This window comes from Ranitomeya variabilis, chromosome 5, assembly GCF_051348905.1.
Source record: "Ranitomeya variabilis isolate aRanVar5 chromosome 5, aRanVar5.hap1, whole genome shotgun sequence".
NCBI classification, from domain to species: Eukaryota; Metazoa; Chordata; class Amphibia; order Anura; family Dendrobatidae; genus Ranitomeya; species Ranitomeya variabilis.
The window spans coordinates 411,916,820-411,934,805 of record NC_135236.1 but is presented as its reverse complement, the minus strand read 5'-3'; the positions used below and the strand labels follow the sequence as shown (position 1 = coordinate 411,934,805).

At 46.9% G+C, this 17,986-nt stretch overlaps 1 protein-coding gene across 3 annotated transcripts in view; it reads left to right on the top strand.

Annotated features, from left to right (window-relative positions):
- Positions 1 to 17,986, top strand: part of HAL (histidine ammonia-lyase) — a 203,076-nt gene that overhangs the window by 180,614 nt on the left and 4,476 nt on the right. For all 3 annotated transcript variants that reach the window (XM_077265171.1, XM_077265172.1, XM_077265173.1), the window contains 2 exons: positions 8,020 to 8,128; positions 8,223 to 8,292. In XM_077265171.1, coding sequence (XP_077121286.1) covers positions 8,020 to 8,128; positions 8,223 to 8,292 — 179 coding nt within the window. The remainder of the gene's footprint in view (positions 1 to 8,019; positions 8,129 to 8,222; positions 8,293 to 17,986) is intronic.

Sequence of the window (17,986 nt, the reverse complement as noted above, 5' to 3'; positions counted from 1 at the left end):
AGCGCCGGCCGGCCGGAAAGCGAGCACAGTGGTGACGTCACCGCTGTGCTTTCCGGCTGGCACAGACACAGTGGAGAGAAGCAGAACGCCGGGGGACAGACACCGGAATGTGAGTATGTACTGTTTGTGTTTTTTTTACTTTTACGCTGGTAACCACGGTAAACATCGGGTTACTAAGCGCGGCCCTGCGCTTAGTAACCCGATGTTTACCCTGGTTACCCGGGGCCTTCGGCATCGTTGGTCGCTGGAGAGCTGACTGAGTGACAGCTCCCCAGCGACCACACAATCACTTACCAACGATCACGGCCAGGTCGTATCGCTGGTCGTGATCGTTGGTAAATCGTTTTGTGTGACAGTACCCTAAGGCCTGGAGCTCAATACTTCCTCGGCGTTCCGGCCACCGGCTACGCGCCTCAGTAGGATGTTGCCTCATCTTACAGCACGACTCCTACTGGTGTTTCTCCTTGTTGCGTTGATCTCGTTTCTCACTCAGCACAATAAATCTCGCTTCTTGTCCTTTCTTAGGGTACCGCCGCGATCAGGTGCAGGCGCAGTCCCGTAACGTTCTCTCTGTTCGCTAGGCCTCTGTCAGGATCCCACCCCTGACAGGGACCCCCTGAATCTTCCCCTGCAACACCCTCTGCCACAGGATGTTGCCTGGTTCCAACCCAGTCAGCTTCTGACTAACTTCCTATCTAACCCCCAGTTTTACCAGACTGTGAGGAGTGGCCTAATACATAGTACCCTTAGCTCCCCCTGGAGGCCAGACTGTGAAGTGTATTGGTGTCTGTGATACCTGGCAGGTGAACTCCTTCAGTGCCATCAGACGTACCATAGCCTCCCTTAGCGGCGGAGCATCAGTACTGCAACGACCAGGACTCTGGGGCGCTGCAATATTACTCCAAGTAAATCAAACTTCTGTGAAATCAAACAGTACACTTAGGAGGCAATACTGTTTGGCAATCAATTTCACATGCTGTTCTGCAAATGGAATAGACAACAGATGGAAATTATTGGCAATTATCAAGACACACTCAATAAAGGAGTAATTCTGCAGGTGGGGACCACAGACCACATCTCAGTACCAATGCTTTTTAGCTGATGTTTTGGTCACTTTTGAATGGTGGTTGTGCTTTCACACTCCTGGTAGCCTGAGACGGACTCTACAACCCACACAAGTGGCTCAGGTAGTGCAGCTCATCCAGGATGGCACATCAATGCGAGCTGTGGCAAGAAGGTTTGCTGTATCTGTCAGCGTAGTGTCCAGAGGCTGGAGGCGCTACCAGGAGACAGGCCAATACACCAGGAGATGTGGAGGGGGCCGTAGGAGAGCAACAACCCAGCAGCAGGACCGCTACCTCAGTCTTTGTGCAAGAAGGAACAGGAGTAGCACTGCCAGAGGCCTGTAAAATGACCTCCAGCAGGCCACATATGTGCATGTGTCTGTGGAGCGGCCCCCAAATGCAGGGCAGCGGGGTACTCGGTACCGGGTCCCTCGGTTCTGGGGATGTCACGTGGCCTGACCCGGTCCGTGGCCCTGCTAAGGGGCGCCCAATTAAAGATGTAGGTGACGGTGTTTGTCAAGTGTTCGTGACGCCACCTATGGTATTCGGTTAGGGTGACCGACGCTGCTAGGGGTCCGCTGGGGTGATGGAATGGCAGCTAGATGTTGTAACTTCCCACAGGTGAAGTATGTCCCCAGGGCTTCCCTTGATGAGTAGATGGTAATGGTGTAGGTCGCAGTAAATGACGAGGACACAGGGTTGCAGTCTCTTTACCTCTTTACTGAAGGCTTCGGCATCCGCAATCCAGAGCACTGCTAACAGGGCTGGCTGAGACCAGCCGGTCCGAAGGCACATCCAGAGTTCCCTTTGCAGGTGGAAATCAGTAGCCTTCCTACTAGCGCCTGGGTGTTGTAGTACCTCCCTGCTGAGCACCACGGGATAGTCCTCACAACTGTGGTGTATGTTTCTGTTCTCTCTCTCCGTCCCCCAGATGGTTTGGATAGGACGCACCCGTATGACGGGGTAGACCTGGAGTTATTTTATAGGGACCCTAGAGATGCCCCTCTCCCACAATTGCCTCCGTTGTCTTCATTAGGTGTAAAGGTGAGACAGCCAACCTAGAGTTAACTGCCCTGCCGTAGTTTAAAGTAATGCGTAGAGTCTATTACTTCCTCGGCGTTCCAGCCGCCGGCTACGCACCTCAGAAGGATGTTGCCGATCTCGGACCACGACTCCTTCTGGTTCTATCGCCTTTGTGCTGTGATCTCGTTTCTCACTTCTCCACAATATACTTCACTTCATGTCCTTTCTTAAGATGCCGCCGCAATGAGGTGCAGGCATGGCTCCGTAACGATCTGTCCTGTGCTAGGCCACTGCCAGGATCCCACCCCTGACAGGGACCCCCTGAATCTTCCCAAGCAACCTCTTCTCTCACTAGATGTTACCTGGGCAAAACCCAGTCAGCTTCTCTCTAACTTCCTATCCAACCCCCAGTTTTACCAGAGTGTGAGGAGTGGCCTAATACATAGAACCTTTTGCTCCCCCTGGTGGCCAGAGTGTGAAGTGTAATGTGTGACTGTGATACCTGGTCAGGTGAACTCCTTTAGTGCCATCAGACGTACCATCACTCCCCTTAGCGGCAGAGCGACAATACTGCAACGACCAGGTCTCTGGGGCGCTGCCCCCCCCTGTTAAATCCAGTACTCCCGGACTGGGAAAAGAAGAACAACAATACATGTTAGCAAAAGACATACAAAATTTTAGAATGCTGTAACCAAGTAAATTTAACAGTGCTTCCCTTTATGGGAGGTGAGAACACTTGAACGTTACAAACAGAAACATATTTACATTGTGTTGAAGATTTTAAAAAACACTTATTAAATATCTAGCTATAAATAACTATCATTACCCAGCCGGGCATACTATCTACTATCTACAAAGTGCAAACTTTTCTGGAACAATAATTTAACTTTTCCTTTAAGAGCGTATACTGGACCCACTAAAGGTATACTATAAGACTAAAAGTGCAAATCAACATTTTTTTTTTTCTAGTTCTCTTTCTCATATGCAGGACTCTCTTGTCTACCCCCACGGGCCTACTGCATCTTTCCTTGGCTTCCTATCATCAGTTCTATTAATCACTTTAACTTCAGTTTTATTCATATAACGTTATCAACATTTCTATTTCTTATCACTATCTTTCTAACTACATACTACTACTATGTAAAACATTATTACGGTCTAACTATTTAAGGCATGTTATGGGTTAAGCTAAGTGCAACAATTAGACATTCCCTTTAAGAGGGAAACCAAGTCTCTTCTGAGGTAGTGCAAACTCTCAAGTTGCAAGTCTGTTTAAAGCAAGAACTTCTGCGCTGTAATCAGGAACAGTCTCTTCAAAAAGCACTTCTTGTTGTAAAACCAGTAGAGGGCACCTTTAAGAAGGTGCAAACTATATACAGCAACAGTTTGTGAATCATTCACCGTCCATGATTCGGCAGTCTTTTAGAACAATGATGAACTTGTGCAAAAACATAAAACAATAAGGATCCCGGGTCAACAAAGGGATCCCTTTAAGAACTAACCCTGGTCAGGTTTAAAGCAGCAAAACAGCAGGAAAACAAACAGTTAACTATTTACATACTCGTGGTTCCGAGGTTTATTCTCATAGTAGGTTGCAAGGCATCATTCGGTAGCGGACGCTTCCTGACGGGAAAGCTTCGATTCCGTGTCCTCATCTGATGCGGTGTCAGTATCAATGGTTTGTCTCTCAGGTGCGGCCAGGTCACCAGGGGTCTGAGTTCGGATGTCAGTTTTTGTAGCAAGTTCAGTAGTGGCAATAATGCACACAGTGGTGACAGTGGTAGAATTTGTCAGGTCAGAGTTAGTCGTAGTCAGGACAGCAGGTGGCGCCACTGCAGGCTCGCATCATTGGACGTTCCGAGCGCATCACCCTTGCGCACTCCTATGGTGAGTGTAGGTCACCTGGTCCCCTTTACATAGAAGTTGGTTGTCACATCTGTTGCGGGACGGGGTCTTCACATTGTAACTGGTAAAGAAGACTTCAGTCGGCAGTCCCGGTTCCTGTATAGAGCCCCAACCCCGTTTCGGGTGAAAGGCTAGTACAGTCCCCTGTTTTACCAAGTTTTTCTTACCGCGTTCAGGCTTTGGTTCTTGTGCTTTCGGTGGGTCACTTTGTTCTGTCTCTTTTCGTTTTTTCCAGTGTAGAATTAAGCATTGTTTATATTGTTCGCAGGTGAGCACAGAAATGCTGAGGCCCTCCTGCCTGGCCCCGTCTGGCCCAATCCTTGGGGTATCCCATTGGAAGATCACCCCCTCTGAGCTCACATCTAGTGGTTCCCCCATAGTTGTCGGTAACGGAGGCACCAGCTTCTCCATAGTGTCGGGGGTTATCACTACCAGCTCAGCGGCGAGGAATCGGTCATTGTCGGGACGGGGAGCGGTCACGGGAGCAGGATTGGTCAGTGGAGCAGGGGCGCTTTCCATACCTGCGTCTGATGTGGTTCCACCGATGCTGGTCTGTTCCATTGACGAGGACACTGGAGTCGGACCGCGGTTCTTCCAATGCGACCCTCTGGGACAGCTCCGACTTCCATTGCTTCACATCTGCTGGCTCCATGTTCGGGATAGGTTGACTCGGCTCTTCCGCCTGCGGCCCCAAGAGGTTCGGATCCTCCAGCTGTGGTGGGTTCGGATCCGCCTCCAGTTGGTGGGGATAGTCCGGGATCACTTCGTCGTCATTCAGGTACTCGCTGGTCACCATCGCTGTTTCGTGATCGGCAGCTACATACACACATGGTTCCACCATTTTCTGAGGGTGGAGCTCCTTCTCGTCTTGGTTCCCGCCATTGCAAATCAGGGGGCAGTTCTCCTGTACTTCGGGGCATGTCGTCTTCTCGCAGCAGTAGTCGGAGGGGGCGGTCATCACTTTCGGCGCCACTTGGGTAGTTCCCTCCCATGGCACACCCTTCTTCTTCCCCTGCGCTCCTCGTGGCGCTGTAATGGCGGCGGTTTTGGCGGGAATTTTTGGCGGCAAATAGCAATACACAGTCTTTGCAATAAATCACGGTTCAAGCACAATTCAGTCACAGTTCCAAGGCACACATGACCTGATTCCTCAGGCTTAAGTAGATCCTGTTCGTGACGCCAAGTTGGAGCGGCCCCCAAACGCAGGGCAGCGGGGTACTCGGTACCGGGTCCCTCGGTTCTGGGGATGTCACGGTGGCCTGACCTGGTCCGTGGCCCTGCTAAGGGGCGCCCAATTAAAGATGTAGGTGACGGTGTTTGTCAAGTGTTCGTGACGCCACCTATGGTATTCGGTCAGGGTGACCGACGCTGCTAGGGGTTCGCTGGGGTGATGGAATGGCAGCTAGATGTTGTAACTTCCCACAGGTGAAGTATGTCCCCAGGGCTTCCCTTGATGAGTAGATGGTAATGGTATAGGTCGCAGTAAATGACGAGGACACAGGGTTGCAGTCTCTTTACCTCTTTACTGAAGGCTTCGGCATCTGCAATCCAGAGCACTGCTAACGGGGCTGGCTGAGACCGGCCGGTCCGATGGCACATCCAGAGTTCCCTTTGCAGGTGGAAATCAGTAGCCTTCCTACTAGCGCCTGGGTGTTGTAGTACCTCCCTGCTGAGCACCACGGGATAGTCCTCACAACTGTCGTGTATGTTTCTGTTCTCTCTCTCCGTCCCCCAGATGGTTTGGATAGGACGCTCCCGTATGACGGGGTAGGCCTGGAGTTATTGTATAGGGACCCTAGAGACACCCCTCTCCCACAATTGCCTCCGTTGGTTTCATTAGGTGTAAAGGTGAGACAGCCAACCTAGAGTTAACTGCCCTGCCGTAGTTTAAAGTAATGCGTAGAGTCTATTACTTCCTCGGCGTTCCGGCCGCCGGCTACGCGCCTCAGAAGGATGTTGCCGATCTCGGGGCACGACTCCTTCTGGTTCTATCGCCTTTGTGCTGTGATCTCGTTTCTCACTTCTCCACAATATACTTCGCTTCGTGTCCTTTCTTAAGATGCCGCCGCAATGAGGTGCAGGCACGGCTCCGTAACGATCTGTCCTGTGCTAGGCCACTGCCAGGATCCCACCCCTGACAGGGACCCCCTGAATCTTCCCAAGCAACCTCTTCTCTCACTAGATGTTACCTGGGCAAAACCCAGTCAGCTTCTCTCTAACTTCCTATCCAACCCCCAGTTTTACCAGAGTGTGAGGAGTGGCCTAATACATAGAACCTTTTGCTCCCCCTGGTGGCCAGAGTGTGAAGTGTAATGTGTGACTGTGATACCTGGTCAGGTGAACTCTTTTAGTGCCATCAGACGTACCATCACTCCCCTTAGCGGCAGAGCAACAATACTGCAACGACCAGGACTCTGGGGCACTGCATCTGCACAAACGGCTAGAAACCGTCTCCATGAGGATAGTCTGAGTGTCTGACGTCCACAGATGGGGCTTGTGCTTACAGCACAACACCATGCAGGACGCTTGATATTTGCCACAGAACACCAGGATTGGCAAATTCGCCACTGGCGCTCTGTGCTCTTTACAGATGAAAGCAGGTTCACACTGAGCACATGTGTCAGATGTGACAGAGTCTGGAGATGCTGTGGAGAGTGATTTGCTGCCTGCAACATCCTTCAGCATGACCGCTTTGGCTGTGGGTCAGTAATGGTGTGGGGTTGCATTTCTTTGGAGGGCCGCACAGCCCTCATTGTGCCAGCCAGAGGTAGCCTGACTGCCATTAGGTACCGAGATGAGATCCTCAGACCCCTTGTGAGACCATATGCTGGTGCAGTTGGCCCTAGGTTCCTCCTAATGCAAGACAATGCCAGACCTCATGTGGCTGGAGTGTGTCAGCAGTTCTTGCAAGATGAAGGCATTGAAGCTATGGACTGGCCCACCCGTTCCCCAGACCTAAATCCATTTGAACACATCTGGGACATCATGTCTTGCACCATCCACCAATGTCACGTTGCACCACAGACTGTGCAGGAGTTGGCGGATGCTTTAGTCCAGGTCTGGGAGGAGATCCCTCAGGAGACCATCTGTAGCCTCATGAAGAGCATGCCCAGGCGTTGTAGGGGGGTCATACAGGCACGTGGAGGCCACACACACTACTAAGCATAATTTCCTTGGCTTGAGGCATTTCCCCTGAAGTTGGATCAGCCTGTAACTTCATTTTCCATTTTGATTTTGAGCATCATTCCAACTCCAGACCTCCGTGGGATATTAGTTGTGATTTACGTTGATTATTTTTAGATTTTATTGTTCACACATTCCACTATGTAATGACTAAAGATTTACAATTGGAATATTTCATTTAGTGATATCTAGGATGTGGGATATTAGTGTTCCCTTTATTTTTTGGAGCAGTGTATGATCTAGTAACATTGTAGGACTGATCAATATTATAAAAAATGTGTAAATAAACATAAGAATTTTTACTTCACCATAAAATATGCATTGTTATGTGGAAAAAAGAGACATGTTTGTATTGCTGCACCCATAATATCCCATACTATAAAATGAGGATTTTATATTTCTATAATTTCTTTTAAAAAATAAACTTGAAAAACAATGTCATACTTGATATACGTATGAACTTTAAACATGTTTGTTTATTAATTTTTATTATATTATAATTTTAAAAGATACATTTTTGTGTCATAGTTTAGGTATTTTAAAATATATTTGTCAGGTGGGATCAGGTACTTTCTGCTATCTACCTAATATATACTTATAAATTTAATGGAATCAGCAGTTTTATACAGTAGAAATTCGTCTGTCTCTGATATTATCTATTACATGTTCAGAAAAAATGTGAAGACAATATATTTTAAAAGAAATTAAAGTACATTAATATTCTATTATTTCTAAAATATTGGATGATATCTTGTGCAAAACCAGAATTTTTTTGAAAAAGAAATTTATATTCATTATTATTTTTTTTTTGTGTAAACTGTGAATTACATTTGTTTTCTTTCAGTTCTGGCTATTGAGCTTCTTGCAGCCTGCCAGGGGATTGAATTTCTACGCCCTCTTAAAACCACAACTCCATTGGAGAAAGTGTATGACCTTGTTCGCTCTGTTGTCAGGTAAAAACAAACAGTATCTCACAGTCTATGTTTTGAAGGCCTGCATGTTGTAGTGGTTAATGATCAATAATTGTCCCTAACTGTCATCTTGTAGGCCATGGATTAAGGATCGTTTCATGGCCCCAGACATTGAGGCAGTTCACAGATTACTCGTTGACCAAAAGGCAAGACATTTCTTTAATATTTTTTAAATGTTTATTTTGTGCGTTATAATAATTGCTTATAGAAAAGAGAAATTGTATATGGGGACACTTTTCTTACTCTCTCTACCATAGCTCCCAAACAGCCCATCTCTTTTGATTGAGATGTCTCACTGTCCCGGGAGGCCAGGGCTATGTCACTCTGTGTCTGTGACACCTCCCAGATGTTGTGCAGGCTCACTGCAAGTGTTACTGAGGAGTTCATTGCACAATAATTCCCCTTCCTCCTACTCATTCTTCACTGTCTTTGAAGTGTGGTCATCCCTGGATTAGAACACCCCAACTCTTGGATGGTAGCTAGCAGCTGTTTCAATGACTCACAGGCTGCAATACACTGGCAGACACAGACAGAAAAGGGCTACCGTGCAAGAGCAGTATATGGGCCCTTTGCAATCCAATAGCTCATCATAATGTACAATTCCACTTGCTTTGGAGGTGGTAGTGGGCTCCTGTCACATGAGTGTCAGCAGTTGCAGACAGTCCCACAGCATCTGGCTACAGAAGGTCTCTGTGGTTGGCTTTGCAGATGCCTTCCTAGTCCTTCTGACTCTTGGACCCAATGGCAACCTCCCCCGGTTCGAATTGGCTCACCTGGACTGGGTGTTTACAGTCTTCCTGTCTGCTTCTGGGAATTGCCAATGATATATCCATCTTCCCCTGTTGAGGCTTGGAGCTATAGCAGTCAGCTATTTTCCTCTTTGGGGCTGCTGGAGGACATCTGTGTTACCTATCTGTGCCTACTCAAGATAAGTGTTGCCCTTGTTTGTCTATCCCAGCTGTCTTTAGTTGTAGTGGGGATTGACTAGTGCAACCCCATCCTTCCCTAGCAGGGCTTATTGCCAGGGTCAGGCAGGGACTAGGTTCCTGCTCGGCGATAGGTGTAGAACCTATATAGGGACATTTAGGCCAGACAGGGTGACTTTAGATCTGCCTAGGGGCCCCCACTCCCCCCTTCCCTAGTGTTGGGCTCTCTTCACCTCATCCCTTCACACTTAGTCTTTTCTACACTGTGCATGACAGCTCCCTTCCCCCATTGAGCTCCTGTGCAGGTTGCACCAATGATACATCCTACTACAATATCAAGTATATGAGTATTTTCTTTACTTGAATGTAGCTACATAGTTATACTTTATACTAGTAACAATCTATGAAAATGCTGAAAAATACTATCTGCACGTTTTCTGCTGGTTTCCACATCTCACTATGCAAAAACAATCTTATCCGATAACTGTGTTTTTGCTCTAGGTTTTTAATTCTTTTTCCTCCTTATTGGATGCATTTTTGGTGCAGCGTTTAAAGCAGTATTTTTAATATGTTTTTATGGTATTTTTCATGTGTTTTTAACGTGTTTTTTCCAGATTCACCATAGAAGCTTATAGAGAAAAAACGCATCACTAAACTCTCAGTTCAACAACATCTTTAGATGCACAGTGGGCAGGAGTTTTCATGAAATCACATCCATTTTTCCCAGAACGTTAAAAATTTTCAGCCCAAAAAAAGCAGCAGAAAAAAACAAATTTATGCTGTGTGAACTAAACCTTTTGGACATGTTTGGCAAACTGGTGTTTAAAAGAAACTACAACTCCTCTCACAGGAAAAATAACCTCACATAGTGAAGTTTACATAAAAATGAAAAAGTTATGGCTGTTACAACTCTGAATTAAAGAACGAAAAATAAATCCATAGATCCCAACCATCCCAAATATACATTGGTTCTAGCTGTTTGGATTAAGAAGACCTGTGGACATTCCATGCATCATGGTCTGTGCCCAAACCATGACATATAAATGCCGCCTCATTAGAACTTAAAAATAATAAAATGTAGAAAAAATGTTTACACAGGAAAAAAAACACAAAAATATATTTTTCCCATAAAACATTTTTATGTTGTAAATGCAAAAAATTATTTTGAGGTAGATATAAGTTTCCTCTTTATTTTAAAAATGGCTTATGCTGCAAGCAATACATAATATTAAAAAAAGATATGGCTTTTAAAATGCAGCCATAAAAAAACACTTGTGTAAAAGTAGTAAAATATATTTGATATTGCCATAATTGTATTGACCAATTGAAAAAAATGTAATACATAATTTATGCCACACAGTGAACAATGCAACATTTTTAATGAAAACAATTGCTGACTTGTTAATTAGCAAGTTATACTGTATGTGCGGCGCGCCCCCACACCGCCGCAGGGCCGAGGGGATACCCGGAGCCGGGCCTCTGGGTCTCAGTCTCGGGGTTGTCACGGTGGCTAGACCCGGTCCGTGGCCCTGTCCGTCAGTGGGGGACGTCCGGTGTAATGGATGGTAGTAATGATAACGATGGAGCGGTGCAGTTGTGGGGTGTAAGTCGCGGTAAATAACGAGGACACCAGGTTGCAGTCTCTTTACCTCTTTACTGGAGATCTCTGAGTCCTCAGTCCAGAACACGGTTCACCAGGCTACGCAAGTCCGGCCGGTCCAATGGCACCTCCAGAGTTCTCCTCTCAGGTGGAAATCTGTGCCTTCCTTCTAGCGCTATGTGTTGTAGTCCTTCCCTGCTGTGCTTACGGAAAGTAACCCCACAACGGTTGTGTCTGTTTCTTAAGTTCCCTCACAACTCGATTTGATGTTCCTCTGTAATCCACCCCTTCCCTGTATTCAGGTTGGAATGGCACCCGTTTGTCAGGTAGGCCTGGAGTTCTTCCGGGACCCTAGAGTCGCCCCTCTCCCGCAATTGCCCCCCAAGACTTCATAGGTGATATGTGGTAGACAGCCCGCCTGAGACCGACTGTCCTGCCGCTGTTTGGAGTATGGCTTGAAGCTGTATTCTAATCCACTCCCTCGGCGTTCCGGCCACCGGTATTGCGCCTCAGCAGGGTGCTGCCTCTTTCAACAAAACCCCTGCTGGTATTCTCCTTCTGCTTGATCTCGTTTCTCACTCAGCACAATCTGTCTCGCTTCTAGTCCTTTCCTTGAGTCCCGCCGCTTCCAGGAGCCTGCGCGGACCCGTTACGTTCTTTCAATGCCAAGCCTCTGCCAGGATCCCACCCCTGGCAGAGACCCTACAGTCTCTCCCTTCACAACACCCCCTGCCACAGGGTGTTGCTCCGTTCAATCCCGTCAGCGTTCTCTCTAACTTCCTGCCTGACCCCCAGTTTACCCACTATGGTGGGGAGTGGCCTAATGAATAGCACCCTTAGCTCCCCCCGGAGGCCCAGCTGTGAAACATATTGGTGTCTGTGATACCTGATTGGAGGAACTCCTTCGGTGCCATCGAACGTACCATGGCTCCCCTTAGCGGCGAAGCCACAGTACTGCAATGACCAGAACTCTGGGGCGCTGCACTCCCCCCTGGTTAAACACAGTACTCCGGGACTGGGAAGAAAAACAACAATACAGATTAGTAAACAGACATACAATTTTGTTGAGTGCAAAACAATAAGTATACTTGAACAGGCTTCCCTTTATGGGAGGTGAGGACACTTTTAACGTTACAAACATGGTCAACATTATAAATTACAGGCTATGCATAACTCCTGTTACCCAACCGGGTATTCTACTTAGTGCAAATTCTGAAACAATAAATTAACATTGCCTTTAGGAAACATACACTCTTAGTTTACCAAAGGCCTTCCTATAATCACATTACAGGGTAAGGTAACGTCACATTCTCCTACTTTGAACCTGCAGGACCGCCTGTCCCTATGGCACCAGACCTACTGCCTCTCCTTTCTTTTACAGGACCACCCCGTTCAGCCAGGGCCTACTGCCTTTCTCTACTATACATGGTATAGACATAACATTCCTTTCGTTTAAAGAACTCTGAGCCAGCTCTACTCGGCTCCTTTAAGGACTCACTCTCTAACCCCTACGGGTTCACTCTCTGTCCTTAGTAACAAAGTAACTTTCTATGGGGACGCGGGGTTTACCTTCTATCCTCACCTTCATTATTACTTTGCTTACTTTCAACTATGCAGACCTCTATCTCTACCCCTACGGGCTCTCTGCATCTTTTCTTTCTGCAAAACATTATTTAGACATTTCAACAAATTCAACACATATAACTTAGCATGTAAAACAGTTACATTTCTTTTCAAAGCATCATTATGGCATTACTGTTCTGCAACAGTATCTCTCTCAAGTTCAGTTTCTCACATCCCCTTTAAAAGGGGACCAAGTCTTTCTGAGGTAGCTCGTCTTCTCAGCCTACCGGCCCATGCAAAGGTTCCGGCATGGTATCTTCGCAAAGTGTCTTTAACTAGAACCGGTAGGAAAGGTATCTTCACAAAGTGTCTTTGGCTCAAACCAATAGGGCAAATATCTTCGCAAAGTGTCTTTGGCTAAAACCAGGACGGGTTTTAGCAGCAAAACAGCAAGGAAATAAACAGTTAACTATTTACAGTTTCAGGTTTCCGAGGCTTAGTTGGACGGCTTCCAGGGCAGCACCTGGCACTTAACCCTTCCTGGCCTGGGAAAAGTGAGGTCCAGGGCTACACCCAGTGCTGGACACACGCCGTTAATCCGTCTTTCATGTATGGTTAAATCATGCGCAGCGATGGAGGTCTGCGCAGCTTGAGTATGGGCATTTGTGGCAGCAAAGGTAGCGGCTGCTGCAAGATCAGTCACTGGAACCGAGTCAGCAGCTGTGGCACTAGCAGTCACTGGAGTGGTGTCGGTCGTCAGGGCAGGGTGGCTCTTCCTACCTGCTTCAGATGCGGTTCTCCCGGTGCCGGTCTGCTCCGTCTCCGCTGGGGTCTGGAACGCTGGCTGCGGGGCCTTGTGCTGCGACGCTGTCATCTCTGCTTGCAGCACCTCGCTTTCCGGCAGGGCCTTGCTTTCCAGCTTCGGAGCGCTGGGACTTCTTTCCTGCTCCGGACCAGATGAGGCTGCCGACAGATGTCTGGTGAGGCTCCTGATGATGGCCTTCTTCCACCCGGCCTCAGTGCTCAGCTGCGTCCGCCGGGGTCGGTCGCTGAGCTCGTCCACTCCGGCCTGCAGGAATTCAGCATCAGCGGTGGACGCCTGGTTGCGGTGCCCCTCCGGGTGGCTGGGGGAGTCCTCTGCTCCGACCCCACGCTCCGGCTCCGGGCGGCTCGCCATGGCGTCCTCCATGTCGCTCGCTCCTTCTTCCTGGTCCTTTTCCCGCTCTCTTCTTCGTGGGCGGTTTCGTTTTCGTTGTCTCTGCCCACCATTAAGGATCAGGAGGCGGATCTCGGCTGCTGACGGACACGTCCTCAAGGGGCCGAGATATTTAGACTGGGCGGCCATTGTCTTTCGCGCTCTTCAGCTTGTTCACGCCCACTTCCACGCCCTTCTTCTTCTCCTGCGCTCTCCTTAGCGCTGTAATGGCGGCGGTTTTGGCGGGAACTTCTGGCGGCAAGTGGCAACACACAGTCCTTGTAATAAAGCACAGTCCAGGCACGATAAATCACAGTTCCAAGGCACACATGACCTGATTCTTCAGGCTTAAGTAGATCCTGTTCGTGACGCCAAGTCTGCGGCGCGCCCCCACACCGCCGCAGGGCCGAGGGGATACCCGGAGCCGGGCCTCTGGGTCTCAGTCTCGGGGTTGTCACGGTGGCTAGACCCGGTCCGTGGCCCTGTCCGTCAGTGGGGGACGTCCGGTGTAATGGATGGTAGTAATGATAACGATGGAGCGGTGCAGTTGTGGGGTGTAAGTCGCGGTAAATAACGAGGACACCAGGTTGCAGTCTCTTTACCTCTTTACTGGAGATCTCTGAGTCCTCAGTCCAGAACACGGTTCACCAGGCTACGCAAGTCCGGCCGGTCCAATGGCACCTCCAGAGTTCTCCTCTCAGGTGGAAATCTGTGCCTTCCTTCTAGCGCTATGTGTTGTAGTCCTTCCCTGCTGTGCTTACGGAAAGTAACCCCACAACGGTTGTGTCTGTTTCTTAAGTTCCCTCACAACTCGATTTGATGTTCCTCTGTAATCCACCCCTTCCCTGTATTCAGGTTGGAATGGCACCCGTTTGTCAGGTAGGCCTGGAGTTCTTCCGGGACCCTAGAGTCGCCCCTCTCCCGCAATTGCCCCCCAAGACTTCATAGGTGATATGTGGTAGACAGCCCGCCTGAGACCGACTGTCCTGCCGCTGTTTGGAGTATGGCTTGAAGCTGTATTCTAATCCACTCCCTCGGCGTTCCGGCCACCGGTATTGCGCCTCAGCAGGGTGCTGCCTCTTTCAACAAAACCCCTGCTGGTATTCTCCTTCTGCTTGATCTCGTTTCTCACTCAGCACAATCTGTCTCGCTTCTAGTCCTTTCCTTGAGTCCCGCCGCTTCCAGGAGCCTGCGCGGACCCGTTACGTTCTTTCAATGCCAAGCCTCTGCCAGGATCCCACCCCTGGCAGAGACCCTACAGTCTCTCCCTTCACAACACCCCCTGCCACAGGGTGTTGCTCCGTTCAATCCCGTCAGCGTTCTCTCTAACTTCCTGCCTGACCCCCAGTTTACCCACTATGGTGGGGAGTGGCCTAATGAATAGCACCCTTAGCTCCCCCCGGAGGCCCAGCTGTGAAACATATTGGTGTCTGTGATACCTGATTGGAGGAACTCCTTCGGTGCCATCGAACGTACCATGGCTCCCCTTAGCGGCGAAGCCACAGTACTGCAACGACCAGAACTCTGGGGCGCTGCATATGTACTCCAAAAATGGTGTCAATGAAAAATACAAGTCCACAAACGTGTTTGTAAAGAGGCAACATTCAGCTCTCATGTACTGTGTTAGTTATTATTACACACAGCTCTGCAATGAGATGAGGAGAGCAGAGAGCAGCCATTACGCACTGGAAACTCCCACCTTTCATTTGAAATAAGCTCTGGAGGCCGATTCTCATTTAGATCTGTGTCTGGCCTGTAGATCTTAACATCCCACTTACATATTAAGAAAAATGTGGATTTCTCTGGACATCAGATTGGATGACCTGCATGCCCATATAGATGGCTTAGGCAGATTGATCCTTCTGATTCCCTTTAAGTGGTGACGACCCTGGGGAAATTGCCCCATCATAAAATTCCATTTTGACAAGAATAGTAATTGATATTATCAAATAAGGTATTGGTAATTATGTCTACATGACTTAGTTGTACAGTGTTTTTTCTTTAATTTTTATTGAAAACATTCTCTTGTCCTTACAAGTGGAACATATTTGGCACATTAAGGCAAAAACTGTTTTGTGAAGCTGAGTCAATGATTAATGTGGACAACACACTTTAGATGGAATCAAATTTTGCATGTAAAATGTGGTCAAAGGTTCACAAACTAGATAAGTTCATATTTATTTAGCCAAGAGGTGTTGGAGCCACACACCAGTCTCAGCATTTGCTTATCTTTCCTTATTGACCTATGCTAAAATGTAAGGCTGGGAAAACATCATATGGTTTCAGAAAGAACACCTAATACTACTCACATAAAATACTCGTGTAGTATGTGAGTGTGATCTACATATCCTCTCCCCATGTACCACTCTGTCATCGTAAATTTGTTTACTGTAAACGATATCTATAACTTTGTATGTAACCCCGTCTCATGTACAGCACCATGGAATTAATGGTGCTATATAAATAAATAATAATAATAATAATATACAGTCATAAAAAAACTAAGTATACCCTGTTTGAATTCAGCTTTTTTGTATTGGAATATTTTAAAAAATCTGGTCCTTAAGTAGGTCTTAAAATTGCAACCTCTGATGAACAACAGATTACATAGAGTTTATATTATTTAACAAAAACTAGGCTAAAATTCTGAAGCAGTATGTGAAAAATATACACCCCTAAGAATCTCTAGCTTGTAGACGTAGAAGCACCCTCAGAAGCGATAACTTGAAATAATAATTTTCTGTATTTATTCATCACTCTCTTACATTGTTCTGGAGTAATTTTGGCTTCTTTGCAACATTGCTTAAGTTCGAGGTTTGTTGGCATTTGTTTATGCCCAGCTCTCTTAAGGTCCTGTCACCACATTTCTATTGTATTGAGGTCTAGACTTTGACTGGGCCAATGTAACTGTCACGGCTCCACCCCTCAGTGTGTCTGGGATGCAGTTACTGACAGTTCGGCCATCCCATCTGGTTTAGGGGCGTGCTGAACTGTCAGTGTGTTGATTGACAGCCCAGCTATCCAATCTGCGACTGGGAAGCGTCGGCTGTCTCCATGTGTTCATTATTCCAATTAATTGCCATGCTTCTTAACTGAGCTGAGTCTCCCAGAACTCTGCCAGACGTACATTCAGCTGGTGAGGATTGTGCTGTGCTCTCCTGTGCCTTGAGTTCTGTTTGCTTGATCTGTTGCCTGTCCTTGGACTTCATTCTGACCATACGCCTGTTTAACCCCTTCAGCTCTAATCCGTTATCCTCCTGGTACTCTGACCTTGGAACGTTACCTGACTACGCTTTTGTCTGTTCCATCTGTTTACAACGTACCCTCCTGGCTTCTGACCTTGGACTCCTTGACCACCCTCACGGCTTTGCCGTGAGAAGTGACTAGTGTCACAGCAACAGCTTGATTCTTTTATTTGCCATTCATTCTGATGTAGTTGTGTTTGGGGTCATTGTCCTACTGCATGACCCAGTTTTGGCCAAGCTTTAAATTCTGCACAGATGGCCTCCATTTGACTCTAAAATACTTTTTTGTGTACAGAGGAGTTCATTATCAACTCAATGACTACAAGGTATCAAAGTCCTGTGGCTGCAAAACAAGCCCAAATCCTGACCCTTCTACAACCGTGCTTGACAGTTGGAATGAGGTGTTTGTGCTTATATGCTATATTTGTTTTTTGATAATAATCAAAATCACAGGGCAGTATGGCTAAATATGTCCACTTTGGTCTTGTCTGTCCCAAGAAATTGCATCTGAACAAACCATAAAACTTTTGGCACAAGATTGCAAACTTATGTCGTGCTTAAGTCATGTTCTATTTAGAAACAGGTTTTCCCCTGGCAATCCTTCCAACCAAACCTTACTTATTCAGTCTTTTTCTAATTCTGATTTTACACTTGAACATTTAGCAAACTACGGCCTTTAGAATTATTATTTATATTTTTTAGCAATTTCTCTGAGCATTGCAAGGAGGTGAATTTGCTGGGATATCCACTCCTGGGAAGATTGGAACTGTCTTGAATGTCTTTCACTTAATCTCTCTAACTGTGGAATGATGAACTTCAAATTGTTTGGAAATTACCGTGCAAACCTTCCCATATTAATGGACAGCAACAATTGTTTCTCTAAGGTCACTGTTCATATATTTCCTACTTGGAAATAATGCATTCAGACACCTGAATGCTCCAGATCAACAAACTGCCAAAAATTCACCTTTTTTCATAATTAATTTTTATTCAATTTTCAAAATAAAGTTACTGAATAAAAAAACAGAAAATTCAAGGTAGTAGCATTCAGTTCATATCAGTTAATTTAGTAATCTACCACCAACAATGCATGAACTCCACACTGAAGAGTGCACATCTTATAATTATATTTAGACAATAACAATGACAGGACAGGACATTAAAGGGAATTTGCCACTCCCTGGTACACTTTTCAGCTATTACTATGGACATACAGGTAATAGAAATGTTAATGTAGTCTTACCTGTATGCATCATAGTTACAGTCTAGATGTGGAGAATGACTTTTATTTATGTTAATGATTTTTTCCAA